Source organism: Tiliqua scincoides, chromosome 8 (assembly GCF_035046505.1).
Source record: "Tiliqua scincoides isolate rTilSci1 chromosome 8, rTilSci1.hap2, whole genome shotgun sequence".
Taxonomy (NCBI): domain Eukaryota; kingdom Metazoa; phylum Chordata; class Lepidosauria; order Squamata; family Scincidae; genus Tiliqua; species Tiliqua scincoides.
In genome coordinates, this window is record NC_089828.1 from 6,266,295 (window position 1) to 6,291,613 (window position 25,319).

The following is a 25,319-nucleotide window of genomic DNA, read 5'->3' on the forward strand; positions in this document are numbered from 1 at the left end:
ACGGTACTGCAGGGTTAAGCAATAACCACTGTTGTACTGGTCAGGGATAGCTTTTTAAACCATTTTAATTTGCTTTTTATTATCAAACAACAAAAAGATTAGTTACAGGGAAATGCAGCTCACAGCAAATGCACAAAAGCAAACCAGAAAAAAAAGAAATAAAGATAAAAGAATGTCAAGAGAGCGAGCACAGCAAAGGAAAAACTGTGAGGGACTGAAACCTCTCATGCCCTTCTGGAAAGACCTGTGTCCATGTTCCCAAGAGCAGGCCCACACAATCCAACAAGTTGACACAGCTACACAACCAGTAGGGCTACTCCGTTGGGTGACCCATACATAAAATAGGCACTTAAGAGACAGAAACTAAAACACAGAACATCCCAGAAATTGGGTTAAGGGGATTATGACAAAAATATAACATGAAGTCAACCAAAAACCATCTCTCCACACAATTCAAATTCAGGGGGCTCCAGAAATGTCACCCGCAGAAGACATTAGGAGAATATCTTCCTAATTAACCACCGCCTCATTATAGTTGTCAGCCCAAAAGGATTATTAACAGATCATCAGCTTTCTCTAATGCCAGGAACCGTGAATAAAGAGGAGGCTTATCTTCCCATTCCAATGACAAAAAAAAGGCCTTGGATAGACAAGGGGCAACAGTCTCTCTTTCCGCCTCTGCCACGGACATCCATCTCAAGGTGCTGCTCTTCTGCAGCAATAAACAGGCTGGCCTGTTGTGACACAATTACCGGGGTTTGGAACAATGAGCCATGAAACAAGCAAGCGTCTTCCTGCCACGGAGCAGGCAATTGCTTGCCTGGAGTGGAGTGACAGGCAGCTGCTACAACAGCCTCTTCTTAGTACGTTACAGGTAACGAACGACCAGGAACAACAAGACTTGGTGGCTGCCCAATCTGACCCAGTGAGCAGGTCAACCACTTACAATCCATCAAGCCACTCGCAACCCACTGGTTTGGGAGGCAGGCTGTGGTGGAGTGGAGGAGCCTCTGCCTTCTCTGCTGAAGGCCCCACGTTCCATTGCCGGCAGTGGCTGTACCTCCAGTTTAGGCTGAGTTTATCTCTGCCTGAAAACCCTGGAGAGCTGCAGCCAGTCCATGTAGGGGGTACTCTGTCAGATGGACCCGTGGCCAGAAAGCAGCTGCTTTCAGATTCCTGTCTGGAACTGCTGCCGCTGGAGTCAGGCGCATCCTTTATTGCCTTCATATGAACTGTTGCTTCACATATCTTTAGCTAGCTCCTCTAAGAGCCCTCCTTGGGCCTATAGATGCCGCTTATAAACCCTTTGATAAATACATGCATGGCAGCCTGCCAGGGGCTTGGGGTGGGGGTGGGGGTAACCCTCTTGGTTTCATTGCTTCCGTGAAATGGCAAAAACCAGCAGGGGGGAGAGAGTCACTCAAGGTCCCAGGAGGCCACAATGATGGGCTAATGGGCTGTGTTTGGCTTGGGGGGTCATACGTTGTGCAGGCCTTCTCTATACAGGTGGAAATGAGTCTCTACTAGAAGCACAGAGCAAAAAGACAAATGTTGAGGCAATGCCTTTGGTAGATATGCCAATTTTTTTTTTTAAACATTTCAAGGATTGCTAATCCTCTTCTGACATCATGCCCAGACCAAAGTCCTCAGACAAACAAGCTGCACTGGGTGCCCCATAACTGGGGCTGGCCTTACTGGAACATAAGCTGGACTAGTTGTTTCTAAAGGCAGATTCTAAGGGGATGGGTGTTCCTTTTTCTGCCTCCAAATTCCTTCCGGTTGTGTAGAAGGACAAAAAAAACAGAACTACAGCTATAGCCTGTTATAACTCTAAAGCCAGCATGTTCCAGAGTATTATGTAGGGATGCACAAATAGGAACCTCAGAATGAGTAACCTAATTTATGGGGGGAAAAATATAGCACTGAACAGAACCACATGTTCTTAGACATAACTCACCCCATCACAGAGCATTTGAGAAACTCCAAGACAAGGTTCCAAATACAACTTTTTGAACCGAGAACAGCAGGCTGAGAAAACTACAAACTACAGCCAAAATGCCCCTGGGCTGGCTCATCACTTACCTATATACAAAGAAGAATCTTTCCGCCTCACATGATCGTCGATGTAGGAGACTCCCAGTGGCTGCACAGGCGTGGCCCCTATCCCAAGGAGGACTTGCGCTCCGATGAGAAGCAAGTACATCATGTTGGTGGCAGTTCTGTTCCTGCAGATAAGGTCTGGGTCTGGCCGCTCATTGCTGGTGGATCGGTTGACCACACACACGTCCCTCCCTTCGGCCCCCCACCGAATCTCCCCAGATTCATATTCATATTGGTGAGTCAGAAATTCTGGGAGCGCCGAGAGGAGAGCCCCTAAAGCCATGATGATCCCGCCGCATCCTATCAGGCGTGGCCGATGACCCCGGGCACCAAAGTAGCTAACAAAAAGGATGAGGGCCAAGTTCCCAATCTCAAAGCTGCTGGCGATCACACCCACGTCGGCACTCTGGAGGTTGAACCTTCGCTCCAAGGTGGTCAGGACGCTCACCTGCCAGGAAAGAGGAAGAGAGAGGCTTAGGGGCAGGCCACTCAAGGTCTGACCAGCATTCCACTGCAGACCTTTCTCAAAGCCCTTCTACAAACTGCCTTGGCTGCCTTCCACTGAATCAGACCTGAGTCCACTGGGGTCAGCCTCACCTGCAATGACCGGCAGCTACTCTCCAGGGCTTCTGGATCAGAAGAGCTTCCCAGCCCCACGTGAAGATGCTGCCAGGGACTGAGCCTGGATAACCTGCCTGAAAAGCAGGGCTTCTCCCACTGAGATGGGCAACTGATAGGCAACAATTCACCAATGGCAACAGCTCACCGACAAGATATTTCCCAGCCCTGGGACCTTCTGCATATGTAGTGAAATACCTGGATTTGCCCCTTCCTTTCCTTGCAGTGGGCTAAGGATTGCTGCCATGAGGGGGCCAACACGTGATGTAGGAATAAAACGTCCGCATTCAAGAAGGCACCAGTTTAGTGCGCTCCTCCTACTGGAGCTTGCAGGCAGCCACTGGGCACCCCTGCCCACCTGACTAGGACTCAGCATCAAGTGAGGATGCCCAGGTGGCCATGTCTGAACCAATGAGATGAAACATTGACATCACGGAACCAACGGCATAGAATGTAGAGTTGAAGGATGCGCGAAGCTCTTGGTCCCGATCAAAGCTCTTGGTCCTGATCAAAGCGGAGAGCTAGCCCACCTTCCAGGGAGAGAGGTGCCTTGGTGGAAAGCAATCATCATCTTGAGTTAGTAAGAGCAGGGCTGGGGCTGACTGGGAATAATTGCCACTGAACTCTTACTTCTGAAAAGACAGAGCCCCCCCCCCCCCCACTATCACAGCATTGGAATTCATTAGCACATGAAATAGTTTCTCCTGAAAAGGTCTTACATACAAACATTTTGCAGTATTCAGAATCAAATTAACATTAATAAGGCAATCAAGCTCTCTTAAAAAGGAGAAGTTTTTTTAAGAAAAAAAAGAAAAAGAAGAAGAAAAAACTCACATACATCACACAGTAAAGACCTTAAAGCAAATAACAGCCACAAGAGAAGAGTAAAAATAGTTAGGACTGGAGGCAAGCAAAACTTTTGCTGCTATACCTCCTTAAAAACATGAGATGTTCTGCAGGGATCCTAAGAGATTCTGACAGTCTCTGTCCTCTTAGGGCAGTGAGCTGCTCTCCGGGCATATCAGGATGCCATTAGGACATTAAAAGGTCACTGGGCGACAGCAGGAATAAGTGTTGGTGGGCTCCCTCTGAACTGCTTACATGGAAAAGCGAAAAGAAAGAAAACAGTTTCCTGGTCTCACCAAAGCAATGCAGAATAAAGCATCCCTAGAGCACTTTGAAGAACAAGCATGTGACATACATTGTACTAATTACAACAGTCCTGCAAAGGAGGTCAGTATTTATCCCACTAGAGCTAAGGCTGAGAGAACACAACTGGCTAAGGCTAGTGGCCAGTGTAGACTTGCCCCACTTGGTTCAGATTTGCTTCTTGGTTTGCAGCAAATTTACTCAGAAGGCAAATTCTACTGAATTACTCTCAGGCAAGCTTGCAGAAGACTGCAGCCTGAACCAGGACACCGCACTCTGGCTTGAAATCAGCTGGATTCTAAAACATTAAATCCTAAATGTGGGGCATTTTTTTTCCCCGTTGCAGCACATGCTGAAGAGTTGGACAGCACAGCTTAAAAGTGGGAACAGGAGAGGAACCTCTTACCTTGACAGCTGTACAAGACTGAAAATCCCGCCTGGCTTAAAGCCAAGCAGAAAAAGACACCAGGCTGCCTGCAGTTTCTAGCCCCATTTCCTGCTTCCGAATACAGTCCGCTATTAACACACACCTCCTTGGAAAACGGAAAATGATGAGGTGTCACACGCTGCCTACCCATTTTTCACAAGGTGCACGAGGGTAATAGTGGTGCTTCTGCTGCAACTGACTCCACTTAAAACCGCAGGGGAGGGGAGGAATAAGGCACCCATTAGGGAGGACCTTGGCGAGCATGGGAACAGGCCCTCTTTTGGCTGCTTCTTCCTTCCCTGCAACTTGAAGCCTGGTCCTATTTCCCCCCTCTGGGAGTACATCTGTGTCTCCCAAGCTGACCCAGGGAGCAGTCCGAGACCTGCTGGTGCAGCAGACCTGTCAGATTTCATTTGGGCAGCCACAACCCTGTCGGCAGAAGATATTCCCTCTCCGATTCCCTGTCTGAAATACGCCGGCTGAATCAACAGCAGAGATGCGGGACGGCAGGCCTTCTCCTGTACATGCTCACTTTGGGCAGGAGGGGACACGGAAGGTGAACCACAAACCAGGCCTTCTGCTTTAAGCATCCTCACCTTGCCTTCCAATCAAATACTTTAAAAGTGGTTTACAGCATATGTATTTTTAGAACAATCGTGCACAGGGGACAGGAAGGGACTCAAAGTCACTTTAAGAAACAGCAGACAGCTCAGGCAAAGGCCCTCATTTTCAGCTGGAACCAAAAAGTTGGGCTGAGCCAAAATGCCCCCCAATCCCCTCCTCTTTAGGCAGTGAAAGTGGGAACATGGTGGGGGGGGGGGTGCGGAACTTCCTGCAAAAGCCACTTAGATTTCCCATAACCTCCTTAGAAATGACACTTCAAGGCAACAGAAGCAAAAGTGCATGGCTGGCTACAGTTCCATCGGGCCACCCGCTTCATGTAAGGATTTCTTTGGTCACCCTGCCCAAGCCAGCCAAGCCAACAGATGTTTCGTTCCAAGACGCAGCTTCTTTCTGCAGCCACCAAATGCTGCAGCACAGCAGAGGGCGATGACCACCTTCCTTCCCTGAGATGCCGCAGAGCAATGAAGCCCTCGGACAAGCGCAAGGCTGCGCGATGCCTTCCTCGCACTTCCTCTGGGGACAGCCTCTTAACCAGCCCCTGAAACCATCGTGCTCAGAGAGGCTTCCTGGCAACGGCAGAACACAAACAGCATTTCACGCGTCTCCAGAGCGCTGGGGAACAAAACAAAACACAACACAAGGACTTCACAACTGATCCTGGGGGAGTCCAGAGGACAGGCTGCTTCTGTGCTCCAAAAGAGCAAAGGTCTGTTTACAGGGTCACTGGCCTTTGCCCAGCTGGCTTGACTGAGAAATGAACCCTCTAAATTGGGCTGGGTGGATTCCAAGGCTGGATAGGACAAGCACAGACACTGCTGCTGCACAGAAGAATTGCGCCTGGAGAATCTCTGCTTTCAATTGGGTGGGGAGGGTTCTAGCTTTCATAGACATAGTGATAGGCATAGAAATCACATGGTCAAGATCTTACAGGCAGAGAGTGAATGGATCGGAAGATCCAGTGGTCTCATCAGTAAAGAGAATCAGGAACACCTTGCTAAGAATAACTCCCAAAATTCTTTCCACAGTCTCTCTCTGTGCAATATCTAGTTGTTTGCATGGTAATAGTGGAAGCTTTTAGCTGCAGCAACCTAAAGCCTATAGGAAGCGGTCAGGGCCTATGAACATGGGATACGGTGGTGGACATAGGTGAGGTTTTCTTTGAACAGGAACAAGTCATGCTCAGGGCGACACTTGACCTCCCTTGACCTGACCTGCACAAGCCAGGCCACTGGTCCGTCTAACTAGTACAGCCTACCTGACTGGCTGCAGAAAGGCACCTTTTCCATCACATGCCACCTGATTGTTTAACAGGAGATGCCAGGGGCCTTCTGCAGGCAAGGCATGAGGTCTGTTACTGCATGATGGGCCCTTCTCCACAGATGGCGTTCTTCAAAGACCAGTCATTGGTCAGTTCATCCAGGCCAGCTCCCTGAACAGAGAACCTAAGATTATTTTAACGGGAGATTTCAAGGAATGAGTTTGGGCTCAAAGTGCTCCAAACCCAGCAACACCCCATAGCTGATATCTTTCAAAAACGAAACATAGAACCAAGTCTTTCTCAAGAAGATTTATCTTTTGGGAAAACGTGCTTCAGAAACCTGCCCCCTCCCCTTAACTACTGCCCCAAGGACAAGCTTTGGATGTTGGTTCTAAAAGCAAAACCACCAGTACTGCTAAGGCACCTACAGACGTTCCTGCCAGTGTCACAAACAGTGCCCTCCAGTGTTAATCACAACTGTGCCACTTCCTCCCCACAGAAACAGCCTGGTGGGCTAAAAGCTGCTAACCTCAGCATCCATCCAAAAGACCCTGCCACAAAAAAGGATTCACTCAGCAACAGACAGAAACCAGCAGACTGTAAGAGTCCAGTTTGTAGACTGAGGATTTTTCTTCAGACTCCAAGTGCGTGATGGTTGTTGGCATCCTTCAGTCTCGGAAGACTATGGTATTGCACTCTGAATGATGGTTCTGGAACAGAGTGTCCTCTCTAGTGCGCAAAGCCTGGGTAGGGTAGATATGGAAGATAGACTGTTACCCATGCAGCAAATCCCCCCTCTCCACGTCACTGAAATGGTCCAATGGAAAGGCAGAAGCCAATGTGGTTGGTTCCAGCGGCGTCGCAGGAGTTGCCAGAACGTGACTGTGTTCAGCCACGAACTGCCTCAGGGACTCCGGCTCCGGATTTTGCCTCGAGGTTGACTCCTGAAGCCTTTTCCATAACTGGATGTAGCCACAAGGCAGTGGAGGTTTGGGATCAGAGTTTTCCTCCTCTCAGATGAGCTGCCTTCCCAGGCTGACGAGTCCCATCTACCCGGTGGCTGTTTAGTCACCTCTTACGACAAGTACAGCCAAACCGACAGCCTATTCCTATCCCCCAGCCCCCAGGGGTTAATGTGTGATGGTAGAATAGGCAATAATCATCGCTTTTTACCAGCATTGGCTATTAGGGCTGATGCAAAACTCCTGTGCCCTTTGCAAGGCTCTCTTCCTGCTCTCTAAGAACCCAATAATCCTATTCAATTTTCCAGCACCAGTGCAGCCATGCCAACGGGGTGTGCACTGCATCCCGCAGTTCGAGGGCAGTCATGGAAGCCCCCTTAAGGTAAGGGAACATTTGTTCCCTTCTATTGGGGCTGCACTGGTGCTGGAAAGTTGGATAGGATTGGGCCCAGAGAAAAGCTGCTCATGTACCACAACCACTCCATGTCCTGAGCATGTCAGTGCCTGGATTCATGAATGCCACTGTCACAGGTGTGTGTTTGTAAATGTGAATGCACGCCTACTCCTACGCACAGAGGGGAGGGGGCAAGCAGGAGGCTGAGATGGCATCTGTGACCTTGATCAACCAATTGCCACCTACAGGCAGACAAGAAATTGCCCTCTAGTGATTTCCTTAGGTATTTCTGCTGCTGTGGCTGATCTAACCAACCATGAGGTGTTGATGGCAAGGCCAAGGCAATTTGCAGCCAACAGGGAGCCACAAGAAAGAAGTTCCCAAATGGATCAAACCAACCTGCAAGGCTGACCTGGAAGTTTTTCTATAGGACAAATCAGACCAACTGACTAGCCCTGGCTTACTGGGTACAGGCTTCCTCCTACCCTGAAGTTCTCTCCTTTGGTCAGTGCTGGGTAGTGGTGGTGCATTCCCTCAGGTCCCTCCACTCGGATACCTGAGACACCCTTGGGTCTTGCCAACCAACTGGGAAGGGGAGATAGATTCAAACTGAGCAAGAGAGGCAGCAGCCGCAGGGTGGAAAGAAAGGAGAGCTCTGTACCATAACTCTCCATTCTGGTTTCCTGCATTGCAAATAATTTGTACAATAAATCTTAAAGCTCATGAAGTTTCCATTTGCACGGCTAAAAAACAGCTCCCATTTGTATCCCGGCTGCTCCTGACATACTTTAATTGCCAGATGTAACAAAAGACCGTGTATGCTGGCTTCATATGTCATGCAGACGAGGCTCTGCTCCCAAGGGAGCTGGGGAGACAAAATCCCAGGAGTCAAATTTATGTATTTGAAAGAGTTATATAAATGTGTCTCCCATGCACCTCCCTTCTTACATTTTCTCTCTCTTTCTTCCACAGACACACTCTCACACACCTCTCGACCTGTTAAAAACAACACTCATAATCTCCCTCCTACACCCCTCACAGGCCCACAAAGACGGAGGTGAGAAAAATAGAACCTTAAGCATTCAGTGCAGCCAAGTTGGAATTCAAGCCTGACACCATTTTCCAAGACTTGAATAAGCAATGTGGCTAGTTCTCTACCTGCAAAACAAGCAGGGGTGCATTACACAAAAAGCTCATATTAATTTCATGCTAGCTTAACTGTCATGGGAATTCTGGGAACTATTTGTCAGTGACACTCCTACTTTTCTGGTCTACACTGGACAACTTGAGATGATTAAGCAAATGATGGTTTAAAAATCACAAGCCATAAATATCACATTAAAAAGCAGGAAAGAAAGCAAGACTGGCAGGTACCAGTGACTGAAAAGACTTTTTTTTTAAAGTACTAGACAGAGAGAGAACAAATAAGGAACATTTAACCAGCATTCAAACCAAAACCTCCCCTGTTGTTTGTCCCCAGTAATTGGTACTCAAAGACATTCTGCCCCTGTCCATTCCTACCTATCGTGACTAATAAGAAAGACCCTGCTAAAGACATGTCGAGTCCAGCATCCTGTTTTCCCAGAGTAGCCAACCAGATGCCTCAACGGGTAGTCCATAAGCAGGATATGAAGGAAACTCTCCCCTACCACTTCCCCATTTTACACACACAGGCACACTGCCTCTGAATTTGGAGGTTCTGCACAGACTCTCTGCTAGCCCTTGTGGCAGAGAAATTTCAAAAGGCAGGAAGTAAGAGGAGGAATTGCTGGCAGCCTGGCAAGGCAGCTTCAGTTACCTGCATACATATTATCCAAAGATTAACACATGTATGCAAATTGAGCTATTTGCAGGATGCAGGTGACCTTGTCACAACATTTGGAATATATTCCTTTCAAAGCACAGTGACAAGAGCACCTGCATTCCATTTCTGCAACTCAGAGCAGTGACCTTCAGCTGCAAGTGCCAGCAGCGGCTTTTCATAAGGCACCCTGACTTTTCAAGCGTTCCCCAGACCAAGGGGTCTTGCAACACTTTAACTGCCATAAAATTGCATCAGCTTCACCAAGTATTATTCATACTGGACAGAAATTTACACAACACACATTTATGGTTCTCTGTTGGCCACTCTTATCTGAGGGGCAGGCAGAAGGTGGACTGAAATTCACTGGTAGAGTTCTCTGCGATTTGCAGGCAATGGGCAAGAGTTTCTGACTCTCAGATTAACATCACCAGGGCGTCAGTCTCCTACACATTCACTACACACTCCTTGCTACACGCACTTGATCCATGGGCAAGTTGTCTCAGTGTTTTCAGCTGTAAAACAGAACTTAATGCAGACATAGCTTGCTGTTTCTTAAAACTGCAAGCGATAAACACCTCCGCCGTACCTGGTCGTGTGCTAATATACATGGTTTTTTACACTGAAAATATAGCAGCTAAGGCCCAAATGTTTGCAGTTTTTCCAAATCTTCTTTCTAATGCAAAGAACCAGACAGACACACAGACACACAGACCAAGCCTGCCAGCTGTGCTATTGGGTATGAAATAATTGCACACAAGGCAGAATGAAGGCCCCCAGGTTCTGGACTGGTCTACCACTCCTGCCAATATGGATCAGAGTGGATTGCCAGCCACTCTGATAAAAGCGTTGACACGCAAACGGAGACATGCTGACTATGACAACTCCAGGATGTGTCACATAAAGCAAGGGCCGGGTGTCAAAAACACTTGCTGAGTGCAACAGGGATGCCAATCACTGTCAACATGCCAGTGTCCACACCACTTCTACAGTGACTGTCCACTTCAAGCAGAGAAGAGGACTGCTGGCCCATCATTCTAATCCCCCTCCCATGCATACTCTGACCTTCATGGGAAGCTCATGCACAAGGATGAGCCACAGTGGATGGTGCCCAGAATCCTGAGATCTTGGGATCTGGCACAACTACTTGAGAGCAATCACAGAGCTGTGAAGATTCCTCAAAACTCCAGCCTCTGTAGCTACTGTTGAGCTTAAGTGCTGCCAGCTCTCCTGGGTTAAGACAGAGGTCCGGTGCAAACAATACTGTAAAGCTCTGGCCACTCTCGCATCAAGGGCTGATGACCTAGAGGCTGCCGATTTAAAACACATTTCAGTTCTCTTACTTACTCAGTGCATTTTTAAGCTGCCCTTCCTCCAGGCAGCAAACGGACTGTAAGCAGCAATGCCCAGTGAAAGGAGTGCAATGCTGGACACTATAGATCAAAAGGTTTGCTATCCTTCGCAGTGACGTCACTAGGATTTGCATCACCCGGTGAGGGAGGCCAGCACCTCTGATAGACCTCCTCCCATGCAGTAAGTGTGGCAATGCCCTGCGGTGGTGAGTGTGCTGAGCTACCATTGCATTGTCCCTGCTGGGTTTTTTGGCTCTAACTTTTGATAGAATAGAGATATTTCAGTGTGATTTGTTTCACTGCATTCCGCATGAAATCATGAAATTGAGTGATATATAACATGATTGCATTATTCGAAAATGCTAAGATTTTAAAAATTTTGGCCAATAGTGGTGTAACCCCCCCCTCATGCATTTCACCTGGTGCAGCCCACACACCCCATGCTCCCCTAGTGACGCCACTGATCTGTTGGACCGCAGACAGAAGGTTGAGTGGAAAGGCCCATAGCTGTGTAGCAGAACACACAGGAGCTCAGGGAGGCATGTAGCATTCCCTTTCCCCCAGTGTATTCTCACATTAACCCTGTGAGATAGATTAGCCTGAGAGTAGGTGACTAGGCCAATGTATTAACAGTATTAACAGTATTTATATACCGCTTTTCAACTAAAAGTTCACAAAGCGGTTTACAGAGAAAAATCAAATCACTAAATGGCTCCCTGTCCCAAAAGGGCTCACAATCTAAAAAGATGCAAATGAATACCAGCAGACAGCCACTAAAACAGACACTGCTGGGGTGAGGTGGGCCAGTTACTCTGCCCCTGCTAAAAAAAAGGAGCATCCACTTGAAAAAGTGCCTCTTACCCAATGTGACACAGTCCCTGATCCAGTTCACCTCTCTGACCATTTAACATAGATAAGAAGGTAAGAAGTGCCCTTCTGGAAGATCCCCCAATGTGCAGACACAGACGTGCCCACAATATCCTCAGTAAAACAGATATTTGCATAGGCCAAAAACGTAAAGCTTTTTGTAAATTAAAAAAAAATATTTTGCATATGCATTAACATTCTGAACGCTTGCCAGAGCCACCTAGGATTTGTGGCATACACTGGCGCTCTGTCTGGAGTGCTAAAAGGAATCTCTCCATCACATTTCTAGCCAAGCAAATGAAACCCGAATCTGCCAACTGTGGACTGCACTTTCAACATCTGATTAAGTGGACTGTAGTCCATTAAAGCTTCTGCCGCCATATATCTGTTAGTCGACGGAGGTGCCTCAAGACTCCTTTTTGTCAGCCGTCACAGACTAACACAGTCACCCCTTAGGGTGACTTTACACACATACTTTCACAAGGTACAATTGGTACTTCTCTGTATTTTAAATGTTAAAGTTGAAACCTACCTAAGAACTAGACACTCTGTCCTGAAACCCCTACCCTGTGACCTCAGGACTACTGTTTCTCAACAAAAAGGTATGGCAATCTGCATGTACTCAGAAGTTCTACCATTATTAATACCAATCAGCTAAAGATTGGTGACAGGGAGGTGGCAGTGTCACCAGCCAAGGGTTAGAGCAGCCATTTTCAACCACTGTGTCATGGCACACTGGTGTGCCGCGAATGGTCTGTAGGTGTGCCACAGGAGTTTGGGAGAGGGTCATTTATTAGTAGGGCCATTGAGGGATGTGAGCCCCCTACCAACAGCATGGTGTGCCTTGTCAATTGTCAAAAAACTGGTAGTGTACCTTGACAATTTTAGTACCTTGTCAGTGTGCCCTGAGACAGAAAATGTTGAAAATCACTGGGTTAGAGGCATTGCATCCTTGATGCATTGCCTCCCCTAAACCAGTTGCCTTTGTTCAGCTTCCTTGAAGCCTGGGTTATGCAGGAAAATAAAATCACTGGATTTCTGTATACTTGAGGATCTGCTAGCAGCTGAATGCATTAACTGACTCTACAGAAGAGCACTTTACTCAGTCAGACAGACATGGAAGCTCTACCTGTAGAATTTGGAACCACTCATTCATTCTCACCCAGAAATGGTCACTTTATACTACAGTCAGGCACGTGTGCCTTGAATTGGGCAGCCCCAGACGCCTCCTCTCCTGCCCTACCAGTCACTCTGTTTCCAAAGAAAGCCTGGCAGGCAGAGTTCTGTGCTCTGGGAGTGGCCTGAGTCTCCAGCCTGCCAACCTTTTAAAGGTCTGCCAAACCTCCAGTTCTCAGGCCCAGCTCCTACCTTCTGGTATGAGGGTGCTCCCTGAGCTCCTGTTCCCTTTCCTCAGTTCACGCATTGGATCTTGGCTACACAATCACTTCTGGCCCACTTGGACTGACAACTAGTTCCCTGGATCCTGAGAGCTGACCCTGGCCAAGGTCTGATACACACATCCAATGATGAGCACACCAAGCGCGAACCAAGCCTAAGTGTGACAAGCGGGAGAAGTAGTGCTGATAAATGGCGATTAGATCACCTGTCCATCCTAAGGCTGGGCCCTCACAATGAACCCAGGTTTCCAGTAGGTGCCCTAGGTCAAACTTGGGCCACTTTCCTCTCCAATATCCCCTTTGGTCCTGCGGCCCTCTCACTCTCCAAGCCAGCCTCATATCCACCACTCACTCGATCAGGCTCACATGAATAGCCTCATTCAATGCCGGCGAGTGACATCTCAAGAGATCTCGGTCAAAACAACCACCCCAGAGCATACCACGTGGAGCTGTTGTCTCACACACACACCCCATATGGGCAACTCTTTATCTGTCCCTTCCCCGACTCCAGCAGATGTCGGGTCCTTGCAACTAGGTCAGTCTGAACTGGAGGCTCTTTCTCTCACTCGCTCTCTCAGAGGCTAAAGACCGAAGAGAGAAAATTAAATTGGGCTCCTTGCTCCACAGTCAGTAAATAAATAAAATAACTGGGAGCTGTCAGGTCCACAAGCTTTGCTGTTTCATTGTGAAAGGAATGGTTTTCTCTCCAGTTAAGCCAAGTTTTCGATTTCAGGACAAGAAATGATGATTTTTAAAATCTTCTGGAGAAGCAGGCTCTCTCCAACAGAAAAGGCAGATGATAGCCTCATTTCAAAAGAACAAACAATTTTCAGGTTGGGGTGCAGGGGAGGAGGACTATTTAAAGGAGGGGGAGGGCACAGATACGCTTGTTGCGAATGGCATCATCTCCATGTCCATTTTTAGTTCCCCGGTGAGAAAAAAAAAAAGATTATTTCTTAATCTTGTTCGTTTTCATTTGCTCAGTTCCTCCATGCCTCTCACAAAGACACCTTCATCGAGTGCTTGGCGATATGCAAATGGACTGAAATTTAATAGACAAACACATCTATTGATGGGCAAGTAAATCACAACCAAAGGTCTTCAACTGATTGACATCCCTCACAATTAAAAAAATGAGCACGGATACAGTCGTGCCTCACAGATATCTCAATTTAAATAAAAAAAAAAAAAACCAGAAGGCACCAACTTTCTGGCCCCCTTGTTACAAATGGAGGGCTGAGGCTGAAAGCTCACCCAGGTATAACTGCAAACACCCACACATTTGTGTGCAGTTTCCCCCCTATCCTATTTTCACCATAGGCTCAGAAGGTGTACCAAAGCAACGGAAGTGAACCCAGGTCTGCACAGACCTGGAACTAGAATAGAACCCTGTTAGACCCAGCAACTAGAATTTAAAAATAAGCACACTGGATCTGGTCATAGAAGCAAAGATGCTTCCTCCTCCCCTTCATCCTTCCCTCTTCCAATTCATATTGTCCTCTGTCACTTTAGAGATTTGCAATATGCTGCTCCATTATCTCACGTGGCTGCTAGGCTGGTATGTATTCCCACCCTGGAGTCAGAAAACTGAAGCAAAGAGACAAACAGTGTACCCTGCTGTCATGGTCCCTGCTCTGAGCTCTGCATCAGACCAAATGGAGACAGAATGGTGGGGTCAGAAACCCCGAACCCCATCCCAGGCCTCCACACCAGCTAGGATAGCTCCACGCCAGATGGACTGGAGCCACAGACTTTCACACCCTGATCCAGACTCTCCTGAAGAACCAGCCTCTTCCACACCCAGAATGTTATGCTTCCCTGAGCCTGTACATCACCACCAGCAATGGGCCGGGGGGGGGGGGATGCAATGGAGCAACCAGACTCCAGGAAAGGGGCCTGCCCCTCCACATGCCTCCATTCTCCAGGCAGGGAGCAACTACCTGAAGGGGGCAGTCTAGGCCTGAAGGGAATGAAGACTTCATTGCTCTCTGGCCCTTGCTGGAGCAAATGGTGCTCTTGGAGCTGTCCAGGGTACTGCAACCCCAGCCTGCTGCAGACCTGTCCAGTTGGAGGGCAGGTATTGGTTGGCAACCTTCAGTCTCGAAAGCCTATGGTATAAGCCTATAGCACCCAGTATTCCCAGGCGGTCTCCCATCCAAGTACTAACCAGGCCTGACCCTGCTTAGCTTCCAAGATCATGGTATAAGCCTACAGCACCCAGTATTCCCAGGCGGTCTCCCATCCAAGTACTGACCAGGCCTGACCCTGCTTAGCTTCCGAGATCATGGTATAAGCCTAGAGCACCCAGTATTCCCAGGCGGTCTCCCATTCAAGTACTAACCAGGCCTGACCCTGCTTAGCTTCCGAGATCATGGTATAAGCCTACAGCACCCAGTATTCCCAGGTGGTCTCCCATCCAAGTACTGACCAGGCCTGACCCTGCTTAGCTTCTGAGATCATGGTATAAGCCTACAGCACCCAGTATTCCCAGGCGGTCTCCCATCCAAGTACTGACCAGGCCTGACCCTCCTGGCAGGACAGGACACCTGAGGCCTGCAAGCAAGTATGGGAGCTGGACGAATGCTTGCATCACTCTCTACAAAGTAAGAACTGAGGCCTTGACTATCAACTTGAAGGCCCCAAATAGGCTGGGCCTTGCATCGCCAAGGACATCGCTGAACCTTGGCTTGGTCTTCTGTTGCCACTTACTGCAGAGCTGCCTTGCAAATGAGGATATAGCAGTCACAAACCTTACTGGCTGGCCTGCCTTGAACACACTGCTGCTATTTATGGCCTAAACAGGTTTTGTAAACCTTCCCTATCTGGTGACCTGGAGACTGGCTCCCCCCCCCCCCCCGCAGGCAAAGAGCTATAGGACAAGCCTCCTGTGAAGTGACTTACCACAAGAGAATCAGGCTGGATGAGACCCGACTATGTCAACACAGCCCCATCTGGGCCTTTGCCAATGTCACTCCAGTCCATGCTAATTTCTATTTTCAAGATGCTTCTGGGATAATTAGAAAGGAGCCAAACAGCAGCATAAACAGAACATTAAGGGAACATGAAAATAGCAGGGTGTGCGAGGCCGGCTCAGGAGCTGAGCGAACAGCAAGGGTTTCCATTTACATAAGCGATGCAAAGTGGAAGAAGGATCTGGACGCGGCACGCTCAGCCCCTTCCAATATGCAAAACTTTGGCAGAGGGCAACCTGCAAGCTGCACAAGGGTACTCGACGCAGGGCCATTTTGTCAGATCTTCCAGGCAGTGGCGTAGCTAGAGGGGGTGCAAAGTGCTAGGTTTTGCAGGGAGCCTCACCGCAGCGTGCAAGCGGCCCAGTGAATACCTCCGTTTTGCTCCCCTCACCTGGAATGTCTCCGAAGGGGAGGGGGAGGGACTGCTTGCGGCGAGGCTCCTTGCAAAACAGCTCTCTGCACCCGTCTAGCTATGTCACTGCTTCCAGGAAACATGACCAAAGCTACATGATGCAGGCATTAAACAGCACTAGTGAGGCAAGCTGGCAACCCCAACAGCTTTCAAATGTTTCACCTTTGGGGATACTATCTACACTGTCACATCTGCTGAGGGCCTCCCTGAGCCTGCTGTGAAGTTTTTACATACTGCAGAGCTTGGGGGAGGGGCTGTGCTCTAGGCCCCCATTCAATTCACACAGGTCACAACTTTGGGGCCTCACCATCATTTGGTACAAATTGAACATGAGCCGTGGGACCGAGGTGGCAGAAGGAAGACTGGCATTGACCGAGACACAACGCCCGAGAGAGAATTGCATTAGACGAGCAAGGCTTTCTGACTCCTGGCAGTTTAAACCACTGAAAGAAGAAAGAAAATTCTTGGCCATGTCTGGTCTTATGCCAATTGCTTCTCTCTCACCTGCAAAAATCAGACAGCCTTTGACCACAACTTGGTGTAGCTGGCCAGTTTTAGTGTTGAGTGTTCTAATTCCTACTCTTATAGGAAGAGTAGCCAAGTCTTTCTCAAAGTAATCCAGTACAGTGGTTCCTAAACTGTGGGTCGTGACCTGATTTTTGGTGGGTCCATAGCAGCTGTGCAGAGCCTCCAATGGAAACACAGGTGATGGAAGGATCAAATAACTAATTGCCTCGGGTCTTGAGGCTTTTCAAAATTCAGAATTGCCCTGCAAAGAGCCCCTGCAGTTTGCCAGCTTGTGTAACTATAGGGAGATAAATGTTGGAATGTCTTTTTTCTGGTTATTATTATGTGTAAAGAACAAAAATTTCTTTCTAGATTTCTCTTAAGTCTTTTAAATCTAGGTGGGTTCCGACAGTGTCATTTTAAAAAGTGGGTCCTGGTGCTATAAAGTTTGGGAACCACTGATCTAGCAAGATCTCCACAGAATATACACTTCTAACCTATTCAAATGGTGGATTGACACTATATTTACAAAAGACGTCCACACCTTATAACTGTTCTTCAACTTATTCTGCTCTATTGAATATATGTTGCCAACTGTTCAAACTCTGCTAAATATCAAATGTTTTCCAATCATTTCTATAAACTGAGATTTGTATATGGATCTGCAAGTCAATCCCAGTGTAGGGCTCATGGAGTATGGTAGGTAATTGGTTTGTGGAACTCCTTGCCACAGGATGTAGTGATGGCATCTTGCCTGAATGCCTTTAAGAGGGAATTGGATAAATTTCTGGAGGAAAAGTTCATTACGGGTTACAAGTCATAGTAGGTATGTGCAAGCTCTTGGTTTTAGAGGCAGGCTGCCTCTGATTGCCAGATGCAGGGAAGGGCACCACACTGGTGATGTCTGTTGTCTTGTGCGCTCCCTGGGGCATTTGGTGGGCCACTGTGAGATACAGGAAACTGGACTAGGTGGGCCTTTGGCCTGATCCAGCAGGGTTCTTCTTATGTTCTTATATTCCACACCATTTGTCAGCATCTGCTCCAGGGCCCTATATTGCACCTGGTCCAGGTGGTGACCTTAGAGTTCTTAAAAACAACAACTAAAGAACCCGCAAGCCAATGGTGGACCCCAGCCTGAAGTCTGCCCAACCCTGCCAGAGTAGACACCTTGCACTCCCTTTGCAGGTAAGACTGACAGTGGCAGGCAATTTATCTATCAGATAAATTACTATTCTATTTATGACAGTTACTTCATGCAGCAGTTAAAATGTTTGTAACTGTTCCATGACATCACAGCAGTTCAGTCAATGGATGATATGGAGTGAGGAGGGCCCCCTGGCAAGAGTGATAGGTCACAGTCAATTTTTAGCATTGCCCCACTGACATATTCCCTAGGGCCTGAAATATTTTACGTAGATTCTGCAGCTAGTTGTAACCCATCTCATGTAGCTGTTCAGAGGATGGATGAAAACTGGGATTACAAAGCATATCTGTACAGCTAAAAGTGCTACTTATGCACCACAAACCCAAATCTGACCTTTGCGATCAAAGACAGGGTGGTAATTTGAAACAGATTAGCACCACTGCCATAAGACCAATTGTGGATAGCCTAAATGGATTTTTAAAAGCAGCCCCACAAATAAGCTAGCAAGAGAGGCAGTTTCTACTGTAGGTTGATCTTACAGAGAAGTTTCTCCCATATACTCACTGGCTACATTAAGGGCTGCCTGAGGATTGTTCTGTAGGAACTGAGGAATCATAATAACAGGTTACACAGGAGAGGAGAGGGTGGAGTAAACTAGGCAGGGTGGTATGGCGCTATTGGGTTAGCTCTTAAACACACCTTGAATTTGCATCACGTTACCTGTCTACTGTTACATGTAATTAGCTGAGCATTAAGGAACAAAATCATCCAACACAGCAGAAGGGAAGGAATCCTTCTGTCAAGCTACATTTATTCCCTGAAGCAACCAGCCTCAACTTATCTCTCCATTCACTGCCATTTGCTTGCCTCTACCACAGACTCAATTATTTTTACCCTGCCAGTGTTTCCCACACCCAGTGACATAGCAAGAGGGGGAACAAAGCTCTACGTTTTGCAGAGAGCCTCACAGTGGTGTGCAAGCAGCCTTTCCCCTTCAAAGCCATTCCAGGTGGGGCCACCTGGAATGGCTCCAAAGGGGAGAGGGAGGGCTTCCTGCAAAACAGTGCTTTGCACCCCCTCTATTTAAACCACTGCCCACACCAGGCCTTAACAACCTATTTTTAGGCAGGATGGATAGACCCAAGACCAGCATGGTGGTCTCTCATTTATTTTACTAGCATTCCAAAGTCCACCAACTGGAGCCAAATGCAATCTGCTGCTTGGAGTGGAGCCAAGAATTACAGCCCATATACTTGAATCACCTGCATTTACAAGCACAAATCGCCTTTTGAGTTACTACAGATCACTCAAAAGAGCACTCAAAAAATGGCCAGCAGAGCTGCACAAAGTCCTGGTCAAAGGAAGCTAAGAACACATATTTCATGTCAAGCAAACGTAGTAACACTCAGCAGAAAGCAGTCGTCCTGTAGTCAGTAAAACCAAGGAGCCAGTAAAACCAGTAAAAGTCTAAAACAGTGATTTTCAACTGGTGTGCTGTGGCTTACTGGTATGCGACAAAAGGCTCACCATTGTGCAATGGCAGTTTGGAGCATAGCAATTTAAAATAGCTGAAAAAGGTTGCAATCTTATGCGCAGTTTCTTGGAAGTAAGCCCAACTTAACCCAATGGGCTTACTTCTGAGTAGACATGCATAGGATTGTGCTGAACTTTTCTGGATTCTGCGGCTGTTTCAAGAGCAACTGTCTGTACCAGCTGATTGCTAGAGGAAGAGGGACAGACAATCCATTATTACAGACAGTTGCTCTAGAAACAGAGCTGCAGAAGCCAGAGGAGACTCCTGGAAGCCAGAAATGACATCCCAAGAGGTGAAGACCATCGAGAAGACCACAGAGGTCAGTGTGCTACGAGAAGGAAAATGTTGAAAAATCACCAGTCTACACACAGCCTGAGAAAGACATCAACATTGATGCCAGCAAACTTCTCTGGGGAAGCCATAAGAACATAAGAACATAAGAACAGCCCCGCTGGATCAGGCCACAGGCCCATCTAGTCCAGCTTCCTGTATCTCACAGCGGCCCACCAAATGCCCCAGGGAGCACACCAGATAACAAGAGACCTCATCCTGGTGCCCTCCCCTACATCTGGCATTCTGACTTAACCCATTTCTAAAATCAGGAGGTTGCGCATACACATCATGGCTTGTACCCCATAATGGATTTTTCCTCCAGAAACTTGTCCAATCCCCTTTTAAAGGCGTCTAGGCTAGACGCCAGCACCACATCCTGTGGCAAGGAGTTCCACAGACCAACCACACGCTGAGTAAAGAAATATTTTCTTTTGTCGGTCCTAACCCGCCCAACACTCAATTTTAGTGGATGTCCCCTGGTTCTGGTATTATGTGAGAGTGTAAAGAGCATCTCCCTATCCACTCTGTCCATTCCCTGCATCATTTTGTATGTCTCAATCATGTCCCCCCTCAAGCGTCTCTTTTTTAGGCTGAAGAGGCCCAAACGCCGTAGCCTTTCCTCATAAGGAAGGTGCCCCAGCCCCGTAATCATCTTAGTCGCTCTCTTTTGCACCTTTTCCATTTCCACTATGTCTTTTTTGAGATGCGGCGACCAGAACTGGACACAATACTCCAGGTGTGGCCTTACCATAAATTTGTACAACGGCATTATAATACTAGCCGTTTTGTTCTCAATACCCTTCCTAATGATCCCAAGCATAGAATTGGCTTTTTCACTGCCGCCGCACATTGGGTCGACACTTTCATCGACCTGTCCACCACCACCCCAAGATCTCTCTCCTGATCTGTCACAGACAGCTCAGAACCCATCAGCCTATATCTAAAGTTTTGATTTTTTGCCCCAATGTGCATGACTTTACACTTACTGACATTGAAGCGCATCTGCCATTTTGCTGCCCATTCTGCCAGTCTGGAGAGATCCTTCTGGAGCTCCTCACAATCACTTCTGGTCTTTACCACTCGGAAAAGTTTGGTGTCGTCTGCAAACTTAGCCACTTCACTGCTCAACCCTGTCTCCAGGTCATTTATGAAGAGGCTGAAAAGCACAGGTCCCAGGACAGATCCTTGGGGCACACCGCTTTTCACCTCTCTCCATTGTGAAAATTGCCCATTGACACCCACTCTCTGCTACCTGGCCTCCAACCAGTTCTCAATCCACGAGAGGACCTGTCCTCTAATTCCCTGACTGTGGAGTTTTTTCAGTAGCCTTTGGTGAGGGACCATGTCAAACGCCTTCTGAAAGTCCAGATATATAATGTCCACGGGTTCTCCCACATCCACATGCCTGTTGACCTTTTCAAAGAATTCTATAAGGTTCGTGAGTCAAGACTTACCCTTACAGAAGCCATGCTGACTCTCCCTCAGCAAGGCCTGTTCGTCTATGTGTTTTGAGATCCTATCTTTGATGAGGCATTCCACCATCTTACCCGGTACGGATGTTAGGCTGACCGGCCTATAGTTTCCCGGGTCCCCCCTCTTTCCCGTTTTAAAAATAGGCGTGACATTTGCTATCCTCCAATCTTCTGGCACCATGGCCATTTTGAGGGACAAGTTGCATACCTTAGTCAAGAGATCTGCAACTTCATTCTTCAATTCCTTAATAACCCTTGGGTGGATGCCATCAGGGCCCAGTGACTTATTGATCTTTAATTTATCAATGAGGCCATTCTAAATATGCCACAGCTGAGGTTTTCTCACTGACTGCTGTTTGTGGGATGCAGAAATGTGCAACATGTCACACATTCTGTATCAATGAACCTGCTTTACACTGAGCCCAGTACTGCTCACGCACCGACTGGCAGCAGCTCCCCAGGGTCAGTGGTATAGCTAGAGGGGGTGCAAAGCACTAGGTTTTGCAGGGAGCCTCATCGCAGTGTGCAAGAGGCCCCTCCTCTTTGGAGCCATTCCAGGCAATGGGAGAAAAATAGAGGTAAATGCATGGCTCTGAAGGGAAAGGAGAGGGGCCGCTTGCACCCTGCGGTGAGGCTTACTGCAAAACTTAGTGCTTTGCACCCCCTCTAGCTATGCCACTATAAGGGAGCAAACAAAGTACACGCCTCAGAGGACGATGCCAAACTGATTTAATCCTACCAAGACTCCTCAGTTCAATTGGAACCCTTTCTTGCAAATTATACTTAGCCAAAAAGTCAAAGCAGAGCAGGACAGTTCACTTCTTTAGGCTGCATTTGCTCATGAATCGAATTTATCTGCAACCTTGTTACCTTCATCATTGCACAGGACAATGCCGAAGGACCGTCTAACGAAGGGCTCCTCATCAATGCTTGCATTTCACCCTTCCTTCCAGTTTTGGGGTTTCCTTTGCTCCCAAGAGCTGACCAGAGGGATTCTCCACCTCTTCCAAACACTGAATCCGCTAATAACAAATGCAATTGTTTGGGCTTCCACTTTATTCCACACCAAGCCACCAAGACAACTCTGTCCCCAAGTGTTGCGCGGCTCCAGCAGGAGAAACCAGCAATCAAGGCCAGGAAACGTTACTCATTCTCACATCTCCCAGTTTGCTCATCAGGGCTCAGGCACCCTGTCACTTGATCTCCATGCAAGGCAGCTGGCTGGCCTACACAAGCCCATTCTCCAGTCTCTCATGCTCTCTCTGGTTCCGGACAGAATCTTCTATTCTCCCCTCCCCCACAAGTGCATGCATGGCTTTATTCTCTTTCTGCCACGAGAGCAAAACAGAAGGTAACCCCAGAGCAAATGCTGAGTCACAACTGCACCACACTCGTTCACAACGGCTCACCACAAGGCCCCTCTTGACAAGAGGTCTGCAAGTCAGCTGGGTTGAAGAAGTGCCCCCCCACCTTCCATTGTGCCCCCCTCTCCTTATACTACTGACGGCGAGTGTCACAACATTTTGGGTGACACGCCAGCATCCTCCAGCACCCGAAAACAACATAATTGGTTTTACTCGTATTTCATTTTTGCAAAGATGTGGTGTTTCTTTATATAACACATAGCAACACACATGACTGGATTGGATTTTTAAAGGATAAATGAATATTTAAAGAATTGTTTCTCTTTTATTGGGGGGGATGACATGCAGAGTCAGGGTCAAGTTAGGCATTTTCTGAATTTTTGACACACACAGCCCAAAAGATTCACCATCACTGACCCATGCAGGAAGTGACAGTTTTATCCCTGTAGGAAACTCACCTTTCAACACCAGCCCTAAGAACGAACTGCTGCCCTTCCTCAGAGACTGTCACTTTTTCTACTGCTGGTAGAGCAGCAGAGAGTGATGGGGAAAGCTGGAAAAATGCACAGGAAGGTATCTAGCTAGGTGACAACAGCAATGTATTACCATCAATATGCATGGTGCTAAGCAGAGGAGCACAAGCCAAAAAGACAAATCACTGCCCCAAGGAGCTTCCATTTAGGACTGCCAGCTTGTTCTAACAGTCCCTGCTCCTGTGTCCTGAAACAGCACTTTTGGGTCACTATGGCATTAGCAGGCCATTATGCTCATTTCCATGCTGTGAAAAGCTTCATCAGCTGATATTTGCAGATTAGGATGCTGTTAAGGGCACAGGTGCCAGCCAGTGATTTTTCCTGGTCAGTTGGCAACCCTACTAATACATTTTGATGGAAGGAGGAGGGAACACGGAGGCAGGAAGATTGGGGTACAGATGTAAGCAGAATACATCAGTCCAGTGGCATAGCTAGAGGGGGTGCAAAGCACTAGGTTTTGCAGGGAACGTCACTGTGGTGTGCAAGTGCACCCCCTTCGGAACCATTCTGGGTGATGGGGGCAAAACGGAGGCCAATGAAGGGCTCTGAATGGGGGAGGGGCTTGCATGTGCCGGTGAGCCTCCCTGCAAAACTTAGCACTTTGCACCCCCTTTAGCTACGCCACTACACCAGTCTCATTTCAGATGGAAGACTGGAAGGGCTTCCGAGCTGCACGACAGGCAGGCGAAGACCTCTATATCACCACAGAGGTCTTTCCAACAACCCTGCAGAGTAGGCCTGTACAGTACAGCCCTAGGAGTTGAGGCAAAGCGCCCTGGCTGGCCTCAGAGCGAGTCCCTGGCGAGGCAGGTCTGAGCCAGCAGGGCCTCGCGGGCTCCTGGCCGGCACATGCTCTCCACCGCCAGGCCGGTCGGAGGTGCCCGGCTGGGCGGCTGCGTCCGAGCAGCGCTGGGCCCATCGCCTCTCCTGCAGGGACCTGCGGCTGCCTCCCATCGCCGCGTCGCATCTCCCTGAAGCGCCGCCACCGGCCTCAGCCCCGGGCGAGAGCCGAGAGGGCAGCGCAGGAGAGGCCGGGCCAGGCCAGGCGAGAGGGCTCCTTGCGCCTCCAGTCCTAGGCATGCCTACTCAGACGCCAGCCCTATTCCAGCCAATGGGCCTTACTCCCAGGCAAGTGTGGCGAGGACGGCAGCCTTGGAGCCCAATCCCTGCATGTGTCTACTCAGAAGCCAGTCCCACTATAGTCAGTGAGGCTTACTCCCAGGTAAGTGTGGCGAGGACGACAGCCGGAATCCCGAGCAGCCCCCGACCCCTCCGAGGGAGGCGAGCCCCCTCCCCAGCCTCGGATGCCCCCTGCCCGGGGAGGGCAGGCGGGACCCCCTGGGCTGGGCAGGCCCGGGGGCAGCAGTGCCGAAGCCCCCGCCCCGCCTGGCCCTGGGGGCCGCGACTCACCAGGTAGGCGCCCACCGTGCCCTGGGCCAGCATGAGGGCGCACTCGGAGACCAGGAAGACCTGGATGCTGGAGAAGCAGGAGCCGCGCCGCCGCCGCCTCCGGGCGCGCTCCTCCGCCTGCAGCTCGCCTTCCGAGGAGCCCCGCGGCTTCTCGCCCGGCATCCTCCGCCTGGCCGGCCGGGCCCCGCCGCCCAGCAGCTCCCCCGCCGCCGGGGCGGCCGATCAGGCGCGCAGCGGCGGCTGCCCGCGCCCGCCTCGCCCCCCGCGGGCTCCTGCTGCCGCTGCCATGACCGGTGCCTCCCCGCCGCCAGCCCGCTCTCCTCCGGCTCCGGAGCTGCTGCTGCTGCTGCCGCCGCGCCGCCGCCCGGCCCGCCTCCTCCGCTCCCCGCCTCCTCCTGGGCTGGAGCCAGCCACGCTCCCCGCGGAGGGCGCCGCGCTGCCGCCGCCGCCTGTCCGCAGAGTGGCCCGCAGCCCAAGCCTACGCGTGGCCACTCAGAAGTAAATCCCATCGAAGTCAGCGGGGCTTACTCCCAGGTAAGCGCGGAGAGGAGGCAGTCTCAGAGCCCAAGTCTATGCGTGTCTACTCAGGCGTCAATCCCACTGAAGTCAATGGGGCTTACTCCCAGGTAAGTGTGGCGTGGATGGCAGCCTCAGAGCCTCAGCCTATGCGCGTCTACTCAGAAGTAAGT

At 49.2% G+C, this 25,319-nt stretch overlaps 1 protein-coding gene across 1 annotated transcript; it reads right to left on the reverse strand.

Moving 5' to 3' along the window:
* Nucleotides 1–663: 663 nt before the first annotated feature.
* On the reverse strand, nt 664–24,814 carry SLCO3A1 (solute carrier organic anion transporter family member 3A1). The gene is made up of 3 exons (XM_066636576.1): nt 24,631–24,814; nt 2,083–2,548; nt 664–734 (listed from the first exon to the last, which is right to left on the reverse strand). The coding sequence occupies exons 1-3, from the start codon at nt 24,790–24,792 to the stop codon at nt 697–699; spliced, it is 666 nt and encodes a 221-aa protein (XP_066492673.1). The 5' UTR covers nt 24,793–24,814; the 3' UTR covers nt 664–696.
* Nucleotides 24,815–25,319: the final 505 nt, after the last annotated feature.

Bases quoted from the DNA above. Each gene is read 5' to 3' on its own strand.
- SLCO3A1 (XM_066636576.1), bottom strand. From the start codon at position 24,792: ATGCCGGGCGAGAAGCCGCGGGGCTCCTCGGAAGGCGAGCTGCAGGCG. The intron at 2,549-24,630 runs GTGAGTCGCGGC...CTTTCCTGGCAG, and splicing joins GCACGGTGGGCGCCTACCTG to GTGAGCGTCCTGACCACCTT. The intron at 735-2,082 runs GTAAGTGATGAG...GTGTCACAACAG, and splicing joins AGATTCTTCTTTGTATATAG to GCCAGCCTGTTTATTGCTGC.